The sequence below is a fragment of the Thamnophis elegans genome, chromosome 3 (genome assembly GCF_009769535.1).
Source record: "Thamnophis elegans isolate rThaEle1 chromosome 3, rThaEle1.pri, whole genome shotgun sequence".
Taxonomy (NCBI): domain Eukaryota; kingdom Metazoa; phylum Chordata; class Lepidosauria; order Squamata; family Colubridae; genus Thamnophis; species Thamnophis elegans.
The window spans coordinates 114,174,880-114,202,810 of NC_045543.1; the positions used below are offsets into that span (position 1 = coordinate 114,174,880).

The 27,931-nt window shown below is 41.2% G+C and overlaps 1 protein-coding gene and 1 non-coding gene across 2 annotated transcripts; one reads left to right on the forward strand and one right to left on the reverse strand.

The window, feature by feature from the left end:
* On the reverse strand, positions 1-27,931 carry GCNT4 (glucosaminyl (N-acetyl) transferase 4). The gene is made up of 3 exons (XM_032214018.1): positions 27,861-27,931; positions 11,680-11,702; positions 1-2,703 (listed from the first exon to the last, which is right to left on the reverse strand). The coding sequence occupies exons 2-3, from the start codon at positions 11,694-11,696 to the stop codon at positions 1,347-1,349; spliced, it is 1,374 nt and encodes a 457-aa protein (XP_032069909.1). The 5' UTR covers positions 11,697-11,702; positions 27,861-27,931; the 3' UTR covers positions 1-1,346.
* On the forward strand, positions 23,392-23,498 carry LOC116506860. The gene has a single exon (XR_004255076.1). It is a non-coding gene; the product is annotated as a U6 spliceosomal RNA (small nuclear RNA).

Sequence of the window (27,931 nt, forward strand, 5' to 3'; positions counted from 1 at the left end):
TCATAAGCTATCTGGAATTTCTTAGTCCCATGTTTATTTTGAGTATAGTCAATCCATCTTCTCCACTCTCAAACTCAGTTTTTGTAAATAAGACAGTAAGCAAAAGAATCTGATCAAGCATTTCACATGGTGTAAACCAGTAGTTTGAAAAGTGTAGACAGTTCTGGGGATGGAGATAAGAGTGAAAAATTAATAAGGGGCCAGAGTTTGTGCAGATAAAAACTCCACATGCACCAAAATCTGAGGGAGCATTGAACACCAGCGATCAGAACACTTTTTCAAAGCATTGAATATTTAATAGCATTTTTGGGATCTCATCGTTTCTTCCAGCTCACTTTGGCATAAAGCTAACCTACTGTCCATTTTTAGAAGACATGACCTCATGACACAACCTTTGTCTTATTCCCAGTTCATTAGGAAGACAACCTAAATTTGTCTTCAGCTATTCCAATTTCAGGTAGTGTTTTTCATCTTCTCCCAACACAATTCTTGACCTACTAATTATCTACAAGACTGAATTCATAACCTTGGTCTTAATTCAGTCTGCACCTGGCATCTGCCAAGGACCTATTGGGTAAGTGAAGATGCTGTAGCCACAACGTTTGGACACAGGATGCTGCCCTTCATGCCCATTTTGGCCTGGGCTTCAGGAGAACCTGAGCATCGGGTTTGCACAGAAGCACCTGCCCTTCTAGGGCCTGACCTGCACTTGGCAATCTGCCTTTTGTTCTAATCTGTTTATTATTACGTATCTATTAGATTTTTATCCTGCCAAGGTGGCGAACATAGCTAATGTTCTTTCCTTCTATTTTCCCCACAATAATTGTGTGAGATGGGTTGGACTGAGAGGGAGTGACTGGCTCAAGTGATTGTTGCTTTGCCTTAATGTTTCCCTGCACTTGGCTTTAAAAAAATCAGAGCACCATTGTTCTTCCTTTACTTCTTCTTTTAGTTTTGGCCTAGCATCCAAGCTACATACAAGAATAATCTATACTGGTTAAAGGGAAAACATATGAAGTAAATGGAAGAAGTTAAAAGGCTTGAGACCCATTGGCTTAAACAAATATAAATAAGCTCATTCTCTTTAATCTTTTATTACTGAAGTTGTACAGATAGTGCTTGTTTGCTAACCACAATTGGGACTGGAAACTTGGTTCTTAAGTGAAGGAGTCCCTAGTGAAACTGTACTTGGGCTCGTGATCTTACTTTGGCTTTTTTTCCCCTTACAGACCTGCAAAGGTCATAAATATGAGAATGAGCCATAAAAGTACTTTTCTATTACCATCATAACTGCAAGTGAGCAATTCCGCACTTTAAAAATACCACATAATCTACTCATAACTATTCTATACTGTTAGGAGGGACCCGTTGTGCATCACACGTTTTTCGGAAGCTAAACGAACCCATTGCTTTTGCTGCTTGGCAATCTTTTCTGCCAAACATTTTATTACAATAGGATCCACTTTTGAGTCAAATTTGTTGGCGAACCAATGCCCGTGGTTGAGGAGCCATCTGAATTCTGCAGCTCCATAGATGCACACGCTGCGAAGATATGCACCAGTGCAGGGAGGGTAGAGCACATTCTCATAGTAGTACCATTTTACCAAACGGGTTTTGATCTGAAGATCTGTGATATCGTCAGCTTCTCTTGAAACCTGTCCAGGTACTCCAGGCATACGAAGAAGAGTTGCCCAGAAATGTTCATCCGGTGAATAAGTATCCTTTGACCATTCAAAAAAATCTTGAACTTGGGAATTGCCAAGAATATATTGTACAAAAGCTCGACATAAAATAAAGTACGCACTGCCTACAAAAATTTTTATATTGTGTGGAGGTGGACTCTTTGGAATATTAGTTTTCGCAGGCATCTTCATGGAGTGATAAAACTTTTTTTGAAGTTCATGGTGATAGGTAAATCTTTGTTTTTTACTACTGCTTGGTCTGACAGACTCCAACATGTTATCTCCATTAAGTCTCTTAAGTTCATCTACCAGCTCAAAGTTTGATCTCAGGGGAAAATCTTGGCCACACAAATTAATTACATACTTCCATGGAACTTCAGATTTCAATAAATCAGAAAAACAATTCAAGTCTGCCTGCACCCTTGAAATATGGGCATACTCAACCACTTCCAATTTGGATGCAATGAATATATTAGAGAAACATTTGGTCAGATTCTCCAAAGCCTGTTTGAAAGTGTTAGATGACTTTTGATCATAATGGATACAGTAGACATTCTGACTACTATAAATTGTATGAATGAGCCGCTCAACCATTATGGCATTTTTGTGAACAACCAGAGAATAAGCTAAAGGGAATTCTTCCTCTTCTGGAGAAACGGCCTTTAGGTGATATTCTCTAATTCTTCGGTATTGCTGGCAGTTACTGGTCATTGCTATAACATCTTCATCTTCTAAATCAATAATCTCTTTTCTCTTTATCGCTAAAGACTTTCCAATCTCCGTGGGATCTTGATCATAGATGTAGGAACAATTAATTGTATATTGGTCATATTGATTTACATGGCTGTACCTGTTTTTCACAAATGACGAGGTGCTTAAAAACAGTTCTACAAAGTACATATCTTGGTGAAAGAATAAAATCCAATCATCTTTGAACAGCCAGAGCAGCACAACCACTAAAAACAGTATTAAAATACGCCATCGTATTGGACAAATATGGAAGCATTTGCATTTCTTCATTCTGTGAAAAGAAAGAGTCAAAGGCAAATTAAAGACCATTCTATATGTTTATAAACAATAAAGATTTAGCAAAGTAACTATTTCAGTGATAACATAAATGCATTCCCTTGTATTTCTCTCCTACGATTGCCAGCAAGATCCTGTAAAATGTATGAACACCTTGTAAAGGTTTGTTTTCTTGATTCAAAATTGTCTTACCTCAGGAATGGGTCATAGATTATCTATTTGGCCAACTTCTTTCACTTGCTTTCTTGCCATACTTTCCCTAAGAATTGCTGATCAGAAATGCCTCTTCTCCATCCCATTCAGCAGAAGTGGCCTCTCTTCTTCCCTATCAGACAATGCCTCATTGATCCTACGAGAGTGGTGGTGGTGGTGGTGGTGGAATTTAGTTTGTTTGTATTACAGAATACACAGTTTTATAAAATCAATTTTGGAGGGAAACCTCCCTCCTCCAAATATTACAGAAAATAATGTTAGATGGACAGCCAAGAGATGCAGTTTGGTCTAGTGGTTTAAGGCACCAGATTGGAAAGTAGGAGACTGTGAGTTCACATCCTGCCTTAGCTATGGAAGCCAGCTGGGTGATCTTGGGCCAGTCACTTTCTCTCAGTCCAACCTACCTCACAAGGTTGTTGTTGGGGAAAGGGGCGGAGGAAGGTGTGCTAGCTTGAGTTATTTGTAAAGGCAGGATACAAAATAAATCAAGTGGAGTGTGCTATTCACTTTATGATGAATACTAGGATCTTGTTGATTGCTGCTAAGATGTCTTAATTGTTCAAAATAGACACAATTCCCAGCTTTTCATTCTGTCCTGTCCACCAATGGTAGAATCTCCTCAAACCTCTCAATGACTCTTATTGTAAGACAAGGAATAGTAATAGCATTTAGACATATACTGTTCCATAGTGCTTTACAGAACTCTCTGGTTTACAAACAGAGGTGGGTTCCTACCAGTTCGCACCTATTCGGTAAAACCGGTTCGTCAAATCTACCGAACCGATTAGAAGAGGTTCCACCAGTGGACCCAGAAAGCAGGTCACACCTACAGAAGAGGTTCCAAAAATTTTTGAAACCCACCACTGGTCCTTGGATATGATTATTCTACACTATCATGCTCATATTTATAAAACTCAGTGCCTCTATGAAAGGTAAGGATGACTACTGCGTTTGTGGTGCAATCAGAACATTGCGTGTGTTGAAGTTGTTTTAACGCAAACCAAAGATGCCTTTTAAAAAACAAGTTTACATCATATTCTTATGCATGCCAGTGCTGTGTGTGAGGTAATTTAAGGTGGTTCTGACAAGTGTTGTCGGTATTTTCATATCCGGTCACATGGGCGGCAAGCCACTCCCATCCGGTCACATGGGTGGCAAGCCACTCCCACAAAGGAGGCCACACCCACAGAGTAGGTTCAAACAATTTTTGAAACCCACCACTATTTACAAATATCAACATATTACCGCCAAATCTCTGTCCTAGTTTTATCTTGGAAGGTGGAGTCAACTTTGAGGCAGTCAGGATCAAACTCCTGGCTATGGGCAGAGTTTGCCTGCAATACTACATTCTAACTAGTGTGCCACCATGGTTCGAGAGAGGAAAAAAGGAAGAGAATAATCATGAATGAAGGTGAATAGATGTATCCCAGGATAATCCCAGGACAATCTCTCAGTAACTGACCCGGATTGGATCCTGCGGAATAAACAGTGTTTGTAATGAGACACAACTCTCATTATTCCTAACTACTAGGAATAATAATTCTCTAGCAACATGTTACTAGAGAGAGTAAATTGCAATCTAAAATGTCTCAAAGGCATTAGATTGAGGAAAGGTGGTTAAATTATCTTTTCCTTTATTTGTGATCTGCCAGTAAAAATAAACATTTATCTTTATTTCTTTGAAAAAAATGCAAACCATGATATGACATAAACACAGTACCTGGATGTGAGCTAAATGTATCACTTTGAGACACATCTAGGTATGATGTGAAGGATTTTGAAAATGCATAGGAAACTATTTATTTTTATTTATATGTCACATTTGGAGACTGCCCACAGAGCTACTGTGAATGAAACTTTGATAAAAATGGCCATTTCCTGACTAGTAGAAAGAAACACACAGCGCGGGGTTAATTCTTATTGTATCCACTCAACATCAGAGAAGACTGCAACTGCTGTTTGTGGGAAAATTTGTTTCCCTGTTGAATTTGCTTCTCAGTAGGTTGCAAAAGGAGATCATATGACCCACCCAGCAACTGTCATAAATATGAATCAGTTGCCAAGCATTTTGATCTTTTGACAATGGGGATGCCACAATGGTCATAAAGTGAATAAAACTGTCAAAAGCCATTTTTTTCTGTACAATTGTAATTTTGGATGGTCACTGAACAAATGGTTGTAAATCAAGGACTACCTATATTCTAGTATGTATGTATGTATGTATGTACAGTACGTATGTATGTATTTGTATTTCATATTTCTTAAATCTCTCTCAGATAGGGGCTCTATAGATACTATAATATTTTTCTAGTATCTTCCCTATTTTATTTTAACAAGGTGCCTTGTTTCCTACGAAAAAGGCTTAAGAAGAATAAAGTGGCCTAATACAAAGATGCCTGTAGAATAATGGCTAAGTATTAATTAATCTAAAATTGTGCTAATGCATTCTCTTCATTTTCTGAAAACCCATCGCTATAGATATAGGCTACAACATTTATATAAAAGATATATTATTTACTTGTGGCCCCAAGAAAACTTTCGTATGTAACCACAGACCCTGTACAATTGTGATTTTTAGTTTTCATAAAAGAAAGCTTCTTAAAGGCACAGTGGGGCAGTGGTTAGAGTGTAGTATCGCAGGCTACTTCTGCTGACTGCCTGCAGTTTTGGCAGTTCAAATCTCACCAGGCTCAAGGTTGACTCAGCCTTCCATCCTTTGGAGGTGTGTAAAATGAGGACCCAAATTGTTGGGGGCAATAGGCTGACTCTGTAAACTGCGTAGAGCGGGCTGTAAAAGCACTGTAAAGTGGTATATAAGTCTAAGTGCTTTTGTTGTGGGAAAATAACCATATTAAACATGGTTAAATTAATTTCCCCCCGTTTCTCATGTCAGGCATATCACTCAAAGGACAAGTGTAGATTTCAACCTGAAAAATGTTAGTTATTGCCATTGAAAAGATCTGTGGCAAACTAGTCCCAATTATATTACGTTTAGAAACAACTTTATAAAAAAAAGGGGGGAAAACCGACCATGCGCACATAGTCAGAATTCAATCCGATATTCCGCCTCTAATATAGTAAGTGCCTGCGCAAATGTTATCAAGAAGGACATGCAAACAACAGATCAGACTCTCTCTAATTTGTTGGAACAGACCGTTGTAAAACACACTGTCAGCAGAGGATACACATACATGGGAATTGGCAGTACAATGGCTTGTTCAGCAATGTTCAGAAAGAAAGTATTGTTCGGTTTTTATTCAAAATCTGCAACACGCTGAGCACTTTGACTCAGATATACTGATGAATGAATAAAAAGTAAACCAAGTTAATGTTTGACTGATTCTGGAATAAATGTTGAATAATACCATCATATGTTTGTTATAAAAACAAAGCAAAATTTGTGCTTTTTTGTTAAAGCACAAAAAGTCTGGATTTAACTGCAAGATACAGCATTTTAACCTTAGAAAGTAGGTAGAGACATCAGGACAGAATTCAAAGATGATGAGACATAGCTGATAGGTAACATCCATGGCCTTCAGATGTTCCTCAACTACAATTCCACTCATGACTTGCCACTAGTCATGCCAGCTAGATCTAGGTGATGGATTTCCAATTTTCCCGACCTTCCTCACTGTTTAGTGTTGCATTCTGCATGCTACACACAAGATTTAACTGCATTACAAGGAGTATAGAGGATGGATACCTGACAGTAAAATAAAGGGAGAAAGAATATATCTAGGTGGCCTGAAAAATGTATTAGGGAATAATATATTACAAGTAATCCTTAATTTACAGCCATTTATTTAGGGACTTTTTAAAGTTACAGCAATGCTGGAAAAAAGTGACATTATGACCACACTTACGATTGTTGTAATGTCCTCAGGGTCATGTAATCCAAATTTGGGTGATTGGCAACTGGCATGTATTTATGACAGTTTCAGTGTCCTGGGATCATTTACGACTTTCCCAGCTGGTTTCCAACAAGCAAAATCAATGTGGGAAGCTAAATTCACAATATTCATGTGATTCAATTCAGCAGAAGAAACTATTGGTTGCCCACTGACACCACTGGATGACATCGCCAGATCTCGCTGCTTTAGCAGAATAAGGAAGATACTCAGAGATAATTCACACCCCGGTCAGTGTCTCTTTGCACTTCTACCATCAGGCAGAAGACATCAAAGTATAGCCAGCCGAACAAACAGGTTTAAAGATAGTTTCTATCCTTGGGCTGTGAGAATTTTAAATACAACCACAATCACCCCATGCACACGCTAGTTTTTTTTCTTTTTCTTTCATTTTTCGTTTCTGTTATAATTTTGCACCAGTGAGGTTAAAGCCAATTTCGTTGTATTTAAGGACAATGACAATAAAGATTATACTTATACTTTAGAGAGGCCAGGGGCTGAAGATGATGCTGTCCCAAGCCCGTCAGGAATTGGGGGAGTTGGTCAACCAGACAGGGAGCTGCCTGCCTTCACAGACACAGGGGAGTATCAGCTGCTGACTGAACTCCAGCACGAGATCGAGATCGGCTCTGACAGACCTCTGATGAGGAAAAGCTGCCTCCTCCACTCAATCCAACGGCAAGGAGACCAGAGCACAGGCAAGCCAAGGGAAGGGCTGTGAGGCTACATGGGAGAAGATTGCCCCACCTCTCCTCACACCTGAACAGCTGGAGTGAATGATTTAAGGATAAGCCATGGGGAGTTAGTCTCTGCCAAGGACAATTGTTTGTTTTGTGTTACACTCCCCCGGCTTTGACCTGTGCCGTTTTTCCTTGCTTCCAGGGCAGCTTTTCACCTTTGCTTTGAGGACTGATGTTTTTCTTGCTGCAGTCTTGTGGACTGTTTTTGCCCTTTGCTTTGCTTTACCTTCAAAACTGCCTTGTTCCTAGTGCCTTATCTTTGTCCTGTAGATTGCCATTTGTCTTATGCCTGGACTTTGCCTTATGGACTTTCCTGGTAATATAATGGCTCTTGTTTGGGGGACTGAAGGTGGGTGGGGTGAAACCTTACTGGTCATTGGAGGGCCATTCACACTTCTTGAGGGAAATAAAGAGCTCTGTAAGGCATGCCTTGACCACCTGGGTCATAAGAAAACTAGAGAATGTTTCTTTGGTAAATATCTGCATTTAAAGGGAATTTAAATGAAATTTCTCCTTTTTTGGCATTCTTTTCTTCAAGAATCATTCCTTAATTCCTAAGGACTTATGGTAAAAATGTATGAAGGCATTTTCCTTCTCCATTTTTCCATGCTTTTAGAAAGTTTTCTTGTATGAATAAGTGGTAGAAAGGATCATTATAGCAACCAGTGAGTCATGTTACCAACTGCTATCAGATCACTCATATTTCGTAAGTGCAAGCACCTTTTTGTAAATTTTGCTCTGTTTTGACACTGTTCTAAATATGCAATCAACAAAGACCTCAATCTTCAGGCAGCATAACAAAGCTTAAAATGTTACAGAGTTCTCTCCACAGAAGTAACTTCTGGAAATGAAAAGCAACCCATATGATGTAGATACTACAGGTAGTCCTTGATTTACAACAGTTCATTTAATGACTCTTCAAAGTTACGGTGTCACTGAAAAAAGTGACTTATGACCGTTTTTCATGCTTCTCCATGGTCATATGATTCAGACGCTTGGCAACTGGTTCATATTTATGATGTTTGCAGTGTCCTGGGGTCATGTCAGGGGTGGGTTTCAACCGGTTCGCAGCGGTCCCTGCGAACTGGTTGGTCAGCGAACCCAGAAGTAAGTAACTTCCGGGAACGGCGAAGGGCCCACCCGCCCGCCCGCGCTCCTTACCCGGTTTTGACAAGTTCTGCGCTTCCACGCATGCGCAGGATGCATACAGCGCCTGCGCGATCCTCCAAAAGCAGCTGGAGCCTCGCACAGACGCTAGTACGCATGCGTGCACCGCGTGCGTGCACGAGGATGCCGCCGGCCCCGTTCCAACCGAACCAGTTGGAACGGGGTGAGAAACCCACCCCTGGGTCATGTGATCAGCTTTTGCAATCTTCTGACAAGCAAAGTCAATGGGAAATCTAGATTCATTTAACAACTGTGTTACTAACTTAACAATTGCAGTGATTCACTTAACAACTAACAACTATGGCAAGAAAAGTCATAAAGTGGGCCAAAAGTCACTGAGCAAATGCTTTGCTAAGCAACAGAAATTTTGGACTCAACTGTGGTCATAACTCATGGACTACCGGTATTTGCTCTATTAACTGAAATTTGGAAGTTTCAATTTTGTCCTGGCCTCTAACTTCCTATTTAATGTACTGACTAAACTTTTAACCACAGATCCATCAGATGTGTAGTGTAACGAAAGAAGTAACGTATTTTTGTGGCATTCTATATGTGAAATACATTTCCGTTCCCCACATCATCATCCAACTGTTACATTTTATGGACACCATGGACAGATTCTTTTCAGTGGTTGATCCATTCTTACTTTCTGTTATTGCTTGTAGAGTTTAAACAGACTCTAAAAAAACCTTTTACTTATAAAGTGGCCCCTATTTGGCATGTTTTAAATCCTGTCTATTCCAAACTAAATTCCAATTGTGTACTTCTTACTCAGAGGTTACCACCAGTAAACATAGTCCTTGTTTCTTAGAAGACATGCATACTTTTAAGCTTAAAAATTGCTTTTAAAAAATCCATCTATTCTTTTATATTCTCAGAGAAGTATGAAATGTGCTGCATAATGTAAAAGGCAACTGCACCTTTATTTTTTTCTGGACAAGAGGTGATAAATAACTTTAAAGTATTTTAATCACTTCATCTGAACCTTAAGCAAGTAATTGGTACTAAAACTTTTTTTCAATTTTTGCCCCCTAAATTTGAAAATACTGATCAGAGTAAATTAATTACAGTGTTGATGTATTCCATATCCATGCAAATAAATCTCTCATAACCACATTTTATTGCCTATGAATAACTTACTTGTAAGGACCATGTTTCTTTCAATTTAAAATCTTACACATATAATGGAGTACAATTCTGCAATTGATCATCATTTGTGCTTGTTAAATCATGCTATTTATTGGCAAAATCACTTGTTATTTCACTATGGTTTGCATAAATTTAAAGGTCTGATTCATAAAGTTTTTATTCCATGAATGGAAGACTTTAATATATTAAAGATACTTTAACATGCAGTCTACTGTTGAAAAATGCAACACTACTAGGTGTTACAATCAAATTCTGTTTCAAGGGACTAAAGAGCAGTGGTTGGTTTCAAATTTTTTTAGAACCTCTTCTGTAAGTGTGGCCTGCTTTGTGGGAGTGGCTTGCCAGCCATGTGACTGGGTGGGAGTGGCTTGGCAGTCAGGTGGCTGGGTGGGCATGGCCAACTTGTAAAATGTGAAACTCACTTAACAACGCTCTTGCTTAGCAACCAAAATGTTGGCTCAGGAACGCTGGCATTGAAGCACGCAAGTCTTAAAGCTGCCAAGTTAAAAGACCCTGGCACCCCTAACCCTTTTGAAAAAAAAACCCAGGGGTGTTCAAACTTGACAGCTTTAAGACTTGTGAACTTCACCTCCCAGAATTCCTCCCCTCGCTCTTCATCTTGATGATGTGTGGATGGGCGGGGGGAGGGAGCTGGAACCGGTTCTAAACGGCACTGCAGATTTGTGGAACCTCTTCTATAGAAGAGGTTAGAACTGGCAGGAACCCACCTCTGGACTAAAGTAACCAAAATTATTAAGATACATATTTCATTTATTAAGCTATGAGTGCATTAATGCTCTATGAGCTGCAGGACATGAAAACTTATCCCTTTTAATAAAATGTACTAGTTTGAAAAAGTGCTACCAGAACTGGATTGAACTGTGATTTTGGAGGGGGAAAAAACCCTGGGAAAAGTCCAAAACATCTTCTCCAAAGACAAAAATAGTTTTTATTTCTTTGTTTATTATACAGTAGAGTATCCAAGCTATGAAGTGTAAATTGTTTAAAAAATGTTTTAATTTTATTTACAAATTATAAAAACATGCCTAAGTACACTAAAATAATCCACATACTTAAAAATGTTTATTTTTAGAGGGAAAAGATTAATAGAACCTCCAAAAAAGGAAGAATATTTTTTTTAAAAAATCCCAAACTAAAAATGAAAAAAATCTACATTTTTCAGAAAGAAGGGATATGATCCTAATGGAACAATTTTACCTATGACTTCATTTGTCATCCAAACATATCCTATGGAAATGTGTGTACGCTCAACCTCATATACAATTTTAAAATTTACATTGTATTATTACTGTGTTTCAACCATATAAAGTATGTCCATACTTTAATTAAAATAAAGGCAATAATATTGTTTAATAATTTAAAAGATTGATTATACTATACAAATCTACATCTATAATACACTTATGTATAGTTATGTTTGCTAAAAAGTGCCATACACTACTATAATATGATGAGTACTAAGTATTATTGTAAAATATCACAAAATCTCTGCCATAGCAATGCATATACATTAACACACTAAAAGAAAAATAAAATGTGAAATGTAAAGTACATTTCAGCAAATTTTAAATTCAGATTTTTAAAAATCAGTTGGAATTTTCTTTACCTTTTCCTCCACTTTCTTTAATGTATTACAGGAAATTGTCCAGTCACCATCTGGTTTAGTGGATTATATCAGCATAGTGTTTTTACATCTTCCTGTTACTTGCACCAATACTATATTGTCAGATGTGTCTGATTAACAGTGCTTTATTAAATATGTAGCTATCTTACCTGAAGAAGACAGACATTTCTGACTGTGAAGAGAAAGAGAAAAAGAAAAAGAGGTTAAGATACTTTAAAGTATTTACAATTTCATTCTTGCTTTCCTATCTAAGCTCTTCTGAGCCAAACAAGAAATATTTTATATTTCTTTATGAGTGTCATTAGAGAGGTAGCATAAATGTAACTTTTTTATTTTGTGTAACATAATCATATTATTAGTATTCACTATAAATATGTAAATATATAACTTTATAAACATATGAATATATAAATATTCACCTTGATATTTTTTCTCAGCTGCCATATATATTAAATTTTGTACTACTCTCTAATTGTTTCTAATTGTTTTATGATTTTTCATCACCTAGGGCCTCTTGTTTGAGATGGGCGGATATAGATTTGAAGAAACAAAACGGCACATTGTAATATAAACAACAGAATTGAAGAACAGAAATTTTAAAACAGTTGTTTGAACAACAGAATTTATTTGCAAAGCTACTGAGCACAATTCATTTCAAATGCCCTGTATTTATCTTTTATTTCACTTTATTTGCACATGGCCTGTGGCAAGCAAATAAATCTTGTTAGTTCACTGGCGTTTTCACTTAATGGAGAAAACATGCCTGGAGATGAAAGTTATGACTATCAATTAGTAAAAAGAGGGTGGTTTCCAGTTTCTATCTTGTTTCAGGTATACACATGCATATATGTAAAATATTTGCTACACTATATCGCTACCATGATTATGAAAACCTATATCCCTGTATCCCTTTGTATATACTACATTATTTACCCATTGAAATGATGGGTAACACTATTTATGCCTGTTCAGTTGCTAAATATATAGTTGCTAAATATACAGTGAAACAATGGTTCTATGAGAAAAATATTTTCTATGGCATCACTATACTGATTCATACTATTCTATAAATCTGTATTTTAGACCAAAACATTTATCTCATACCCAAATAACAAGCCATAATAAATATTTTTCTTTTTAAATCACCCGAGAATTGTTATAATATTAAATATGCCAACCATTTCATTCAAAAGTAGCTCCCACAATTCTTGTCATACAAAGCTGATCATTTATCTGATTTTTGTAACATAACTGTCCTTTGAACTGAACAATGCAACCAAGACAGTGGTGGGTTTCAAAAATTTTTAGAACCTCTTCTTATGTAGGTGTGGCCTGCTTTGTGGGAGTGGCTTGCCGGCCATGTGACTGGGTGGGAATGGCTTGCCAGCCATGTGACTGGGTGGGCATGACCAACTTGTAAAATGTGGTGAAACTCACTTAACAACGCTCTTGCTTAGCAACCAAAATGTTGGCTCAGAAACTCTGACATTTGAAGCATGCCTTAAAACTGTCAAGTTACAAGACCCTGGCATCCCTAACCCTTTGGAAAAAAAACCCCAGGGGTGTTCAAACTTGACAGCTTTAAGACTTGTGGACTTCAACTCCCAGAATTCCTCCTCTCGCTCTTCATCTTGCAGGCAGGCGGGGGGAGGGAGCTGGAACCAGTTCTAAATGGCACTGTAGATTTGTGGAACCTCTTCTATAGAAGAGGTTAGAACTGGCAGGAACCCACCCCTGAACCAAGTTATAAGTAATCAAAGTTGAATCTGTTAACAACTAAGAATACATACTTTCATGCACGATAGATTTAAAGACTCAGACTTTTAATTTTTCTTCAGGACAATCTTGATCACAACAGACAGATCAAAATAAAAACTAAGATAATAATACAGGTAGTCCTCAACTTATGACCACAATTGAGCCTAAAATTTACGCTGCTAAGTGAGACATTTATTGTTTTTTACCCCATTTTATGACTTTTCAGGAAGTCGTAAAAGGGGATTACATGACCCCAGGACATTAGAGCTGTTGTAAATATAAGACAGTTGCTAAGTATCTGAATTTTGATCACATGATCTTGAGGTGTGAAAAACGGTCATACTTTTTTCAGTGTTGTAACTTTGAACAGTCACCAAATCAACTGTTGTAAGTCAAGTACTACCTGTAGATAACAACAGTAACTTCCTCTTTCAGTCTTTATGTTCTTTGTCATTATCAAACATTCTGCACAAAAATCTTTGCTGCTGTCTTTTTTCCTTGTGTTTTATATTAGTTAAACCTTTGAATTCCAAGATAGGCTACTCAAATTATTTGATTTTTTGATAGCTGCTATTATTCCAAATGCTTCCTGTTGTATTCTGAGCATGCGCTGACTAAGAGTTTAAGCGGGAAGCGCTCGACAGCTGATTGGCTGATCGTTTGACAGCTCCTGTATAAATAAGGAGCTGTCCAAACGAGCAGCGCGCGTTCCTATCTAAGCCGGTTCCGAACTGTTAGCTTGTACTTTGAGGGAATAAACTTGTTAGCCTTTATTCCTGTCTCCGCCTCAGTTCTTCTGGCTACCCACAGGTCCTTGGTACTCACCACTGGCGACGATGGTGGGATTGCCAAACTGAGGTGCGAGAAGCTGAAGTCATTTACTGCTGAAGTCACTCGCTGAGTCACTAGAACCGCGCTTAATTCTACCGCGATGAGACGTCGCTGGCTCTGACAAGAATGGCCACGTTAAATTTCGCACCATTCAACTATGGCTCTGAGACATGGGAGTCTTACACGGCTCGGTTTGAATGCTTTTTGGTCGCACACGACCTCACCGAGCTGACGGACGAGCGAAAATGCGCGTTTTTCTTGTCCGTCTGTGGCACAGACGTTTTCCACACCGCCAGGTGCTCCTGAGCCCATCAAGGCCGTTCCGTGGCCCGTGCTGATGGCAAAGTTGACAAGCCATTATGCTCCATCCCCATCCAAGATAGCCCGCCGGCACGCGTTTCACCAGCGGAGCCAAGCTGAGGGGGAGTCCGTCAGCGCCTACGTTGCAGCGCTACGATCGGCCACTCTCCACTGCGAGTTCCGGGATTTGGATGAGGCCCTCCTCGACCGTCTCGTGTGTGGCCTGAGGGACCTCAAACTGCAGAAACGACTGCTGACCAAAGCAGATCTCTCATTCCAAGCTGCTTTCGATGAGGTTCGGGCTTCCGAAATGGCCGCGGCATCCCTAGCTACCATCGCGAAGAGCCGGTCTGCCACTGCAGCGCAACCTGCCAATACGTTCAGTACAGCTACCGGCCTACCAGACTCTGAAAGCGAGGAGTCCGATCTTGAGGACCCTGAGGAGGACATTAACCGCCTTCACGAGGCGAACAAAAAGAGCCTCTCTCAGCGAAAGGGCTACCCTAAAGCTGCATGTAGTGGGTGCGGCGGCAACCACGAAAGAGCTGAGTGCAGATTTAGGCATGCCCTCTGTCAGCGATGTGGCAGGAAGGGCCACATCGCTCGGGTGTGCTGAGCCGCGCAGCCCATGTCCTCCTCCGAAGCTCAAGCCGATCGCTCCCGGCACACGAGGAATCGGATGGATGGCCACAAGAAGGCCAGGATGGACTGCCATGCCATCCTCCGCAATTCTACCCAGGATCTCTTGTGCCACCAGCTCCAAAAAAAAATACAGCTAACTGTAACTGTGGAGGGAAAACCATGCGAGATGGAGCTAGACACCGGCTCCGCAACCTCTATTGTGTCATGGAGCACAATTAAGCGCCTTTTGCCGCAGCTGTCAAAACGGCAACTACAAAACTGTAAACTGACATTACGGGACTATCAGGGAAACCTGATTCCAGTCATCGGCACCCGCAAGGTCAGAGTACAATTCAAGGGGTTCAACGGCCGCTTACCCCTCATCATAGTCGAAGGCCAGTTGCCCAGCCTTCTCGGCCTTGACTGGTTCCAGTCCCTCGGTCTGCAGATCAGCGGCATCCACAATCTCAGCGCATCTGCCCTCGATTGCCTGGTCAACGAATTCCCTACTGTGTTTGATGGCTCGCTAGGCAAATACACAGGCACGCCCGTGTCTTTCAATCTTGACCCGTCAGTGCAGCCGGTGCGATTGAAGCCACGCCGAGTTCCCATCACTCTCAAACCAAAGGTGGATGCCGAGCTGGACAAGCTAGTAGCTCAAGGCATCCTGGAACCAGTGGACCATGAGCTGTGGGAAACACCCATTGTGTTACCCATCAAACCAGACGGCAGCGTGAGAATTTGTGCTGACTACCGCTGCCCTATCAACCGCGCGTTGCCGTCCAACGCATACCCGGTGCCAGTGGTCCAGCACCTGCTACACACCTTGGGCGAGGGGACTGTTTTCGCGAAGCTCGACCTCGCCCAAGCTTATCAACAGCTGGTGGTGGACGATGAAGCAGCTGAGGCACAGACAATCATCACACACCGGGGCGCATTCCGTTGCCGCAGATTGCAGTTTGGGGTGAGCATTGCCCCAGGCCTGTTCCAGAGCTTGATGGAGCGTCTGCTCCATGGACTCCGAGGCGTCGTCCCCTATTTTGACGATGTCCTCGTCTCAGCCACATCAATGGAAGAACTGATGGGCCGTTTGCGTTTGGTCCTCCAGAGATTTCAACAGGTCGGACTTAAAGTCAAACGAGACAAGTGCCAAGTTGCGGTAGCCCAGATAGAATTCCTTGGTTTCCTCATTGATGGCAGTGGCATCCACCCCACGGCTGCCAAGACCAAAGCCATCGTGGAGGCCCCTGCCCCCACTAACAGAGCTGAATTACAGGCCTTTTTAGGCCTACTTAATTTCTATGCTGTATTTCTGCCCCACAAAGCATCAGTCGCAGAACCGCTCCATCGCCTCCTGGACTCAGGCGCGTCCTGGGTTTGGGGCCGTCGAGAGGCATCCGCTTTCCTAGCTATCAAGCATCTCCTCATCTCCAACGATGTCCTCGTACAATACAGCGAGCACTTGCCTCTCGTGCTCGCTTGTGACGCTTCCCCCTACGGGGTGGGCGCCGTCCTTTGCCACCAGTTACCCAGTGGAGCAGAGGTGCCAGTTGCGTATTTTTCCCGCACGCTCTCTGCCTCTGAACGTAACTATGCCCAAATTGACAAAGAGGCTCTTGCCATTGTGGCTGGGGTGCGCCGGTTCCACCATTACTTGTACGGCCGCCCATTCCAAATTGTCACCGATCACAAGCCCCTACTCGGGTTGCTGGCCGGAGATCGCCCTGCCCCTCAGGTCCTCTCCCCACGCATGACCCGCTGGTTTGTTTTCCTCACCTCCTATGACTACCAGTTGCACCACCGGCCGGGAAAGCAGATCGCCCACGCCGACGCCCTCAGCCGTTGCCCTCTGCCAGAGGCCCCGGAAGACCTTACTGCTGTAGCACCTGTGTTTCTTATAGACGACCTCAACCTTCCACTCTCTGCCGCCAACATCGCCCGGTTGTCCGCAAGGGATCAGGTAATATCCCGGGTATTAGACTGGGTTAGGCGAGGGTGGCCGAAAGACCCCGTGGACCCCGTTTTCCTTCCCTTCAAATCACGCCTGGCGGAGCTATCCGTCCAGCGCGGCTGCTTACTGTGGGGCCATAGGGTAGTCGTACCGGCCTCACTGAGGACTACCGTCCTGCAGCAGCTGCATCACGCTCACCCCGGAATTGTCCGGATGAAAGCCCTAGGTAGGAGCTACGTCTGGTGGCCCAAGCTCGACCAAGACATAGCCGACCATGTCGTTGGCTGCCCGCAATGCCAGTGCGCCCAGGCACTGCCGCCTAAAGCCGAGCCGCGAACGTGGGAGCCGCCATCCACTCCCTGGTCCCGGATCCACGTTGATTTTGCAGGCCCCATTCACGGCCGCATGCTATTCATTGCTGTGGACGCCTTCTCGAAATGGGTCGAGGTCGTCCACATGTCCTCCACCACAGCAGACGCGCTAATCGCGACCCTGCGCCACCTTTTTACCACCCATGGCCTACCCGACGTGTTGGTGTCCGATAACGGGCCTCAACTGACAGCTACCAAGTTTGAGGCATTCCTTGCTTCCCAGGGCATCCGACATGCCCTCACCTCCCCTTTCCACCCCTCTAGCAATGGCTTGGCGGAGCGCGCTGTGTGCTCCGTCAAAGAAGCTCTCTCCAAAATGGACCACCTTCCCTGGCAGGAACGCATTGACGCCTTCTTGCTAGCCCAGCACTCCACTCCCTCGCCAGAGTCCAATACGAGCCCAGCCAAGCGTCTCATGGGACGGCGGTTGCGGACAACCCTGGACCGTTTGCACCCTGCCTATTCCACCCCAACACCCTTGGATTCCCAGGGCGGGTCCCATTCCTTCGTCCAGGGGGAGGCAGTGTATGCCCGGAATTATGGAGGGCATCCCTTGTGGCTACCGGGCGTAGTAACTGACCAGACCGGGCCCTGCTCCTACAGGGTCAGGCTCCTCGACGGCAGAGTCTGGAAACGCCACTGCGACCAGTTGCGGAGCAGGCGCCAACCACCAACAAGCCAGCAGCCATCAACCGACCTGCCAACTCCGACAACTCCGACGGGCGATGCAGGGCCCAGAAACGAGGAGGCCAACAGAGGACAAGCAGCCGGAGCCCCAAACCGAAGTGGCGACTTACTTGGTGGGCCAGCACCGTCCTTCGCTCTTCGACGGCCCGGGCGATCTCCGTCCTCCGATGCAGAGTCCTCGGGCGAACATCCAGAGCCTCCAAGCGGTGCAGAAGGGCCTAGGGCATCCGGCCGCATTAGGTGGCGTCCAGCATACTTACAAGACTACGCTTGCGCAAACTTAGGGGGGAGGAGTGCTGTATTCTGAGCATGCGCTGACTAAGAGTTTAAGCGGGAAGCGCTCGACAGCTGATTGGCTGATCATTTGACAGCTCCTGTATAAATAAGGAGCTGTCCAAACGAGCAGCGCGCGTTCCTATCTAAGCCGGTTCCGAACTGTTAGCTTGTACTTTGAGGGAATAAACTTGTTAGCCTTTATTCCTGTCTCCGCCTCAGTTCTTCTGGCTACCCACAGGTCCTTGGTACTCACCACTTCCTATTATTTTTTTACTATAGTACTGCATTTTATTTTCTTATTATTTTCTTCATGCATAAAGATCGCTTCTTCTTTTTTTGCCTGGACCACATTTCTGCAATCAAATGAAATATTAATGGTGCAATGTTTCAGGATTGTATTCTAGCACATGCTTTATGTTGGATTTCCTTAATATTTTCTAAGAGAAGACCCAGAGCTGTGATCCACTACCACTGTATTCGCCGTAGGTTCAATCTGTTTCTTGTGTACATGATGAACAATTTTATAATTCTTCTTCTTGTGCCATATCCATCATCGGACGTTGGCGATCACGTTGGCAATCCTATTTTTGTCAACAGCCGCATGAAAAAGTGCTGCTGAGTTTTGTCCAAACTAGCCCCTTAGGTCTGGTTCTTCTTCTGTCTGGACCTCATTTGCCTTCAATTTTTCCCTGGAGGATTAAGTGAAGGATGCCGTATTTTTCTGGGTGTCGCAACAGATGTCTAAAATATTCTAACTTTTGCTTTTTAATGGCTTTGATGATTTCCCGTTGCTTTTCCAGGAGGCTTATCACCTCCTCATTTGTGATTTTGTCAACCCAGTTCATACGTAATAGCTGTCTGTAAATCCACATTTCAAATGCTTCTAGTTTCTTCAAATGGTTTTGTGTCAGAGACCAACTCTCTACTCCATAGAGCAGGATAGAAAAGATGTAGCATGTGACAAGTCTGATTTTCAGACTGCAATTTTATACTTAAATGTTATACTTAAATAAGTCTATTACACGGCTTGTTGGCATTTATGCATGTAAAACATATTCTGTTATTGAGCATAACAGTAATTCTGACTAATTCATATAAATCGATGGATTATAAAACTTGGAACCATATCAAAAAGCCACAATCGAAACCACATTTACTAGGCAACATGTCCCAGTACATACGTAATCATGAAGGTACATGTTTAAACTGCTCTTATAAATAAACAGATTTATAATGACTTAGTGTTGTAAATGTTTATTTACTCTGACTAAAAGAGCACATTACTGAAGGATCTGCCAATTATAGCTTCTATTTGGTCTGAACACACTTCTAAAAATGCTATGCACTTAAAGTTTGCATACCATGTACACTTTATGTGTTTTAAATACCAAGTATCTAGACTTGTCAGCTGAAACACACTGTATGTTTACTTTGAGTTTCATGTTGTCAGCTCGTCATTAGACTATGTTGATGGGATTAATGGAAATTGGGAAAGGCTGGATTACATTATTCAAGAAGGCTATTCAGTGATCTGGATTTGAAAAGATGATTGTGAAGGGTACGGGGACACATATTACATCCAAACATTTTCTCAGACTCATACTGATGCAGCACAATTGTGAGAAAACGGATGTTTGGATTAAGGAAGTGGCAACAGAAACAAAGTGTGCATCAACATGTGCTTTTCTTTTTTAATCCAGATTAATGCATACCCCTGCTATCTAAGTTAGCTTCTTCTTTTTTGTGAGCATAGTTGTTTGTATCTGACAGTTTTTAGATCAGAATTCACTTCTTCCATCACCATTTTCACTCTTATATTCCTACTATTTGAAAACTGATTGTTCTAATTTAATATTGCATTATTTAAAAACAGGATTTAAATGTATTGTTTAAAGGAATACAAAGAAAAAACATTACAAAATGCTATAAACAAAAACATTTTCTTCCAAATTGTCACAATTGTATTTCAAATATATATTGAGAATAGAATAGAATAGAATAGAATAGAATAGAATAGAATTCTTTATTGGCCAAGTGTGATTGGACACACAGGGAATTTGTCTTTGGTGCATATGCTCTCAGTGGACATTTTAAAAAAAGATACATTTGTCATGAATGCATGTAAATGTGATCAATAAGCTCATTTTAATACCTGGATTTGTTTAAGAAAAAATATATGAATAAGCATTCAAAAATAACTGCACTTTTCCAACGTAAATTAATTCACACTATGTACAGGGCGGGGCATAACCTTTTCCTAGGGGGTCACAGCAAGATCGACAGCAGTTTACAACTTCCGCGACACCTCATTTTAAAGCCCATAAAAAACTGAATTGAATGAGCTATTAAATGTTAAATTTGCTTTAAGAATGGCTGGAAAATTCGATTCGGAAGAACAAAGGATCATTGACAGAATAAAATGCATTGCCTTTCGAGAGGCTCGCGATGCTGGAGCGACGTTTATCAATCGAAAATGGATTGCAAACAAATTGAAACGTCATCCGGATTGGGTTACTGATAATTAGAACAAAACAGCCCAAGAATGTTTCACAAAATTTGGAGAAGGGCGTCCTCTGCAACTGTCCCAAGAAAGCAAAGCCATCATTGCAACTGGCAGTCGCAAACAACGAAAAGGAAACCGAAAAGTGGCCCAAGAAATCCTTCAAATTCGTGGAAAACGAGTTGATCAAAGGACAATCGGCCGATATCGAGAACGAGAAGGTTTGAAGCCATTCCACGTCATTTGCAAACCATTGAAAACTCAAACACACGTTCAAGATCGGCTTTGGTTGTGCGATTGGTTGTCTGAATGGACTGAGGAAGATTTTCTTCATTTGGCGCCATCTGACGAATTCTTCGTTTATGCCATTCGAAAACCGAATTTCCAGAACAATCGAATTTGGGCTAAAGACGTCGACGACATCGCCAAACATGAACGATATTGACAAATCGTTCGCAATCCGACTTGCATCGGGATTTTCGTCATTTTCACAGCCAAGAAACTGCATTGGGTTTTGAAGGATAAAGGGGAATCCTGGGATGGCAGTTATTTCCGTGAGAAAATTTTATTGGAGAATGTCATTCCATTTCTCAGTGATCCAGACAATGTCTTGGTGGTTGGTGAGGCTGTCTTTCTTCATGACAAAGCTCCTTGCATGCGTGCAAATGCGACTCAGCAATTGTTAAAGGAAAACAATGTCGAATTTTGGGGCAATGACGTCTGGCTGGGAAATTCGCCAGATCTCAATCCGGCAGAGAACATTGGGGCCATAATTAAGGATGAAGTGGAAGCTCTGATGATTCAGGAGCAAGGTCAAAATCGATATTCGGTTGAAACTTTGAGAATGAATTTGGAAACTGTGTTGAAAAATCTGGAAAATCGAACGGAACTGTTTGAAGATTTGTTGTGTTCTTATCCACCTCGTTTGAATGCTGTTCGAAGGGCTAATGGTGGTCATACTGACTATTAAATCGTGTCAATAAACTCAGTTTTTGATGGGCTTTCGAATGGTGTATGAATTATTTGTGTTGTTATTACAAGTGTTGCTGTGACCCCCTAGGAAAAGGTTATGCCCCGCCCTGTAGTTATTTTTGCTGAGCCAAGAATTCTGGAAAAAAGCCAGGCTTATTGGCTGTCGAAAGACCTGTAGGATCAGGGCCAGCTGTATATTGGGGAGGGGGTGGGGGCTACATCATTACAAAGAACAGGGGCTGCATGAAGAAGGCAGACCTCCTGAGTAATCACAAGGTGGCATTGTTTCAGAGAAGAGACCCAAAGTGAGTCCTCATTGTGGAACATGTGACATGGGGAAATACTGGGGTTAATATCCTCTCTTCTTTTGTGTACCTTTTTAATAGTCTTTTTTTAAATAAAAAAAAAGATGTGACAGTTTTTAAGTTTGTTTTTTAAATTAATTGTTGTATGCTGCACAGTCCCTTTCATCTGAGATGGAAGGCTATTAAAATACGTTAAATAAATAATGATTTTGAGTCTAGAAATGAAAGTTAAGCATAGTGAAAAACATGGAACTACAATTAAATATAAACAAAACCAGTCAAATGTAGAATATGTAGAACCACTAATTTCAGAATTGACATTGAAGAGGTGGATAACTTCTGCCTTCTAGGATCAATTATTGACAATAAAGAAACAAGCAATCAAGTAGGAGTTGGTATAGAAATCATGAAGGCCTTGGAAAGGGTATTCAGGTGCTGTGATATGTCACTATCTACAAAAAAAAATCAGAATTGTGGAAGCAATGGTATTTCCTGTGCTTTCCTCCATGGAAGCAAAGTTGGACTTTGAAAAAACAGGCAGAAGCAGTATTGGTGTTGTTGAACTTGGGCATTGGAGAAGACAAATAGATCATAGAGCAAGTCTACCCAGGGTTCATTCAAAGTGCAGATGACCAGGCTCAAATGATCCTAATTATCACATATTGTGTGAAGATCTAGCTCTCTGGAGAAGGCTATAATCTTGGGAAATGTGGAAGGAAAGAGAAGAGACTGACCAGCAGCAAGGTAGATGGGTTGTTACAGTTGTGATATGAGCACCACAGGAATATATGAAAGATCAGGTTATGGACAGATCATCACAAAGAAAATCTATGAGATCACTAAGAGGCAACATTGACTTGATGGCACATAATCATAGCATTTGTGATATCTACAGTGATGATGTAAATAGCAGAAATACAATCTGGTCTATTTCTACAAGAACTCATTCTATATTATAAACTGCAACTACTCTTAATAGACAAAGGCCACATACTAAACCAATGATTTACAAACACAAAAATCATTCTATTTAACCATGCTCAATAACTACACTACGAATAACATAAAAGCAATTCTAAGGAAACTAAAAATAATTAAACCTCCTTGCAGAACTTCTATGTCAGTGACTGTGTTCATACAAAATCCATAGCTTACTTAACCATTGTTCAGTCAGGACAATCAGTCACAATTGACCAGTTTCACATCCTACCAAACCATGAACTACAGTCTGAAAATAAAAGTGAGTGAGTTCTCATCACAATAAACCAAAATCAAAACAAACTCATTGGGTGCTCACTTCGGCAGCACATATACTAAAATTGGAACGATACAGAGAAGATTAGCATGGCCCCTGCGCAAGGATGACACGCAAATTCGTGAAGCGTTCCATATTTTTGGCTAAAATATCGGCATATCTCAAAGATCATTCAAATGAGATATATAAACGAGACCGGAAAAAATGGATTGACTATATACAAAATAAATACGGGACTAAGAAATTCCAGTTAGCCTATGCTTAAGATCAAAAATGATTTAAACTGTTAAAAGTCAGTTCAGTAAGAAGAAGCTAAGGTCAATCTAGAATGTCATTAATTTCTTTATTTCTTTTTTCTCAATAGATTTTAGACTGTGTTAGTTAAAAATCCATACCGTGTACGGGTTCTTGGAAGTCGGGGGGGGGAAAGAGGAGGGGGGGTGGGGGATGGCGGGCGGGAGGGGCACACACAACAAAAAAAAATTGTACTTCAATGTCTTAATGATTGACAAATGATGACATATTTGTGTTTTTTTTAAAGAAAAATAAAAAAGTTCTGTTTAAAAAAAAAAAAAGTAAAAAAAAAACTCATTGGGGCTTTGACAGACAGCCACCTGCTCCCTCCTCTCTTTTGTATTACAGGATCAATCAAATTAATCACATAATCCTAATCAAATTAATCACATAAAACAGGAACAGGCATAAATTCTCACTTTTGATAGCAATAAACCAGGAATCTGGAGTTGGCTATCATGCAAATCTTTACAGTTCTAGCTTGATGACTGTGTGAAGGGATTAAGAAAGAAGCTGTATACATCAGCATATGGCCTGCTTATCCTCTATCTAGGGGCTGTGGTGTCAGCTCCCAAATACTTTTCTGACAACATTTCAATATGATTTCAACATATTTAAGAACATATTTATTTCCGTCAAAGAGGCTTACCCTGGCCAGAGCAATACTATAAAATGCTATCCTTAACTAATACTTTATTGCTTATGGATTCTTTATATCATTGCATTTTTACTTAGTAATTTACATGAAACATGGATTTCTTGTTTAATTGAGGTTGTACTTTATTAGGTTGTAATGTTTTTATAATTTAGTTGTGTAAAAATTCATATTATCTAGTTGCTTTGGTTATTTTTAATTGATTACTCATTATAGATTTGTGAAAGCAATTAAATCATATATCATTTTGCACTAAGGAATAATTTCGTTGTTCAATCTCATTTTCCAAATATTTGTCTTCCAGGTATCTCCTTTGAAGATCTAACAATTACCTAGATTGTCTCTTGACTGTTTTGGAAAATAGGTTTGACAACACCATTGAGTGAGAAACTACTGCTCATATACATCATCATACTCAGCCAATCTTGGAAAGTCTCAACAAACACAATTACTTGATAAGATACTTGTAACGGACCTCGCATGTAACCAGTATAAACAAACTATTTTCTTACCTTTACCCTCCTTCTCTCATCTATATTTAAATTCCATACCAGTCTAGACTCTAGACCAGGGATGTCTAACTTGGGGCCCAGGGACCAGATCCAGCCCGCGGGGTGCTTAGATCTGGCCTGCTGGGCTGTCCTGGAAATAGTGAAGGACTGGCCCGCAGGGCCTCTGCCAGCAAAAATGGAGCTCGGGGGGGGGGGCTGTGTGTGGCCCTCCTGAGCTCTGTTTTCACTGGCAGAAGGTTGCAGGAGGCTATCACAGCCGAAAATGGAGCTCGCGAGGGCTGCACTGCCAAGCTCCATTTTCGCTGGCAGAGGTTTGCAGGAGGCCACTGCAGCTGGAACGGAGTGCAGGAGCCCGTTTTCGCTGGCCGAGCACTTGGGCCTCCACAGGCGCCCCCGACATGAGTGACGTAGAGCTGTTCACACCCACCCTGGCTATGCCCCCCCCAAGGTCAAACACAACTCTGATGTGGCCCTCAATGAAATAGAATTTGATACCCCTGCTCTAGACATACTACATGCCTGATGATGTGAGCTGCAGTTTACAAAAGCTAGTGCCTATTAATAAAAGATTGTTAGTTGAAAAAGGCACACCAGACTGCTTCTGATTTTTGCAACAAAAACCAACTCAGTTCTCTTCCTACAATGTCTAGCTAATTTTTAGTTTTATCTAACTGCTCTCAGAATCAAACATACATTCATTATAACCAGGCTCAATATGTCATTTTTCTTTACAGCATGAGAGCACATAAGCACATAGTAGGTACAAAGGGCAACCAAGCAATCCTAGGAAAAAATTGCGACTGTCTTCAAAAAGTTCAGGCAAATGTTCTGCTCATTTGCACACAAGTTCCAAAAGATCTTTTCCAAGTTATTTCTGAAGCACTGCACAGCCTTAATGTGCATATCATTACAGTGGCCTTTTCCAATTTGATATCATTCAGATATATTGGATCTTAATTTTAAGGCTGCCCAGATATGTTCATTGGATTCTCAGCAAATGTGGCTCTAGCATTGAAATTCTATTACAGATAGTCCTCAACTTACAACAGTTCATTTAGTGACTGTTCAAAGTTACAACGGTACTGAAAAAGTGACTTATGACCATTTTTCACACTTACGACCGCTACAACATCCCCATGGTCATGGGATCAAAATTCAGATACTTGGCAACTGACTTGTACTTATGACAGTTGCACTGCCCCAGGATCATGTGATCCCCTTTTGCAACCTTCTGACAAGCAAAGTCAATGGGAAAGCCAGATTCACTTAACAACCATGTTACTAACTTAACAACTGCAGTGGTTCACTTAACAACTGTGGTAAGAAAGATCTTAAAAGGGGACAAAACAACAAACGCCTCACTTAGCAACAGAAATTTTGGGCCAAATTATGGTTGTAAATCAAGGACTACCTGTAGTTGATTTTATCCTTTTAGTTTCGTTAAAAAAAACATTATTGGGAAAAATATGGGTGGTTTATTTCTCCTTCCAAGAAGAGCTGATTTTCCAAAGACAAACTTAATAATATTTAGTAGTATCTGGTATATCCAAAGTAAAACATTATTCCATTGATTTCTCATTATCATAATTCTGATTATATATACCTCAAGACCTACCTATAAAGTATATATAAGTGCTTTCCTGTAACTTAAACCCATCATTTCATAACCTGCAGAGGAGATCCTGATCTCTTTCAATGAGACATCACTGCAGAATTTATAGAACACCATATTTTCCTATCAATCTATTGAAGGCTAAATATGTACAGTTGTTTCACTCTCTCAGCATAAGACTTGGTTTCTTGCCCCTTAATCTTTCTTTTCTGACTCTGTTCCAAAGCACAGAATCCAGATTGGGTAAATCATTACTACTTCCTTAATGTTAATTTAATTAGTGATACAAATGTATTATTTTAGCTATGGTAATTGGGCACGTGTATTGGCCTGGCACTGCACACAAAAAATTGTTCCCCTACTCCTTATGTAGAGAGACAATGGGGGAGCATCACAAGGCAATAAGAATGTTGCAAAAATTGAGGCAACTGCTTGATGAAGCAAAGAGATATAGAAAATCCTCAACTTTTTACTGCCCTCTAGTCATCCCCTGCATTTTTACAATCCAGGTTTCACACCTTTGTCAGCAGGCTGGATATGACTACAGCCTGGATAATTTCCTTAAATGGTTCTTTCTGCCGACAAAACATCCTCAGAAGAACCCAATACCCTTAACTTGCCCTACAAGGCAACTACCACTGTATGTTAGGAGTGCACGTCAAGGACTACATGAGAAGAGGGCATGCTCATGCAACAACATGCTGAATTTGTATCCTGGCTGAGGATTAAGTGCTACATATGGTACATACCATGCAAAGCTATATAAAAACAAAACAAAACAAAAACAGCATGGTTGAATGTGATCTGATTTACAAACTATACTAAGATGATGGCTTATCCCAAGTAGTTGGTAACCATGGCTAATAACTTAGCTTGCAGTACAACCTGATACAGACCCCCATGAAGTAAAGTTATTTTGCAGGCACAACCTAGAAGGGAAAGGAAGGGAAGGGACAAGTATTTCTTCAGCCTGCTGTTATTCTAGCAGCCAATCTCCTAGAGCCAGACTCCCAGAAATGAAGCAAACTTAAATTATCTTGCATTGTAAAAACGGCGAGAATGCTGCAAAAGTCCCAAAGCCATGCTAAAATTAAATTCGGGAAATGGTCAGTCACATCCTCTGCAATCACGGGAAGCACCCAAGTACTGCCTGAGTTCCCGAAACCAAGTGCTGGAGAGCAAAAGCCAAGCCAATTCCAAACGGGGTGGGGTGGGGGAGAATAGGGCGGAAAGCATTTATATTACCGTCCTGAGGGAAATATTCCCAAGCAGGCAATCGAGGCTGGCCAACCTTGGTTTCTAAAGCGAACGGCTCTACTCTTCTTCCACCGGGGCGAAGACAGGCAGATGGAAACTTCTTTGCCCCTCTGAAAAGTGAACTCTACTTCGGAGCAGCGCCGCTGCGCCTCTCCGTCGAAGCGGGTTCTTACCTGGCTGCGCTCCGACGGAGAGAAGGGAGCAGGCAGGGCGTCCCGCTGGCCTGGCCGCTCGTGCACGTGGC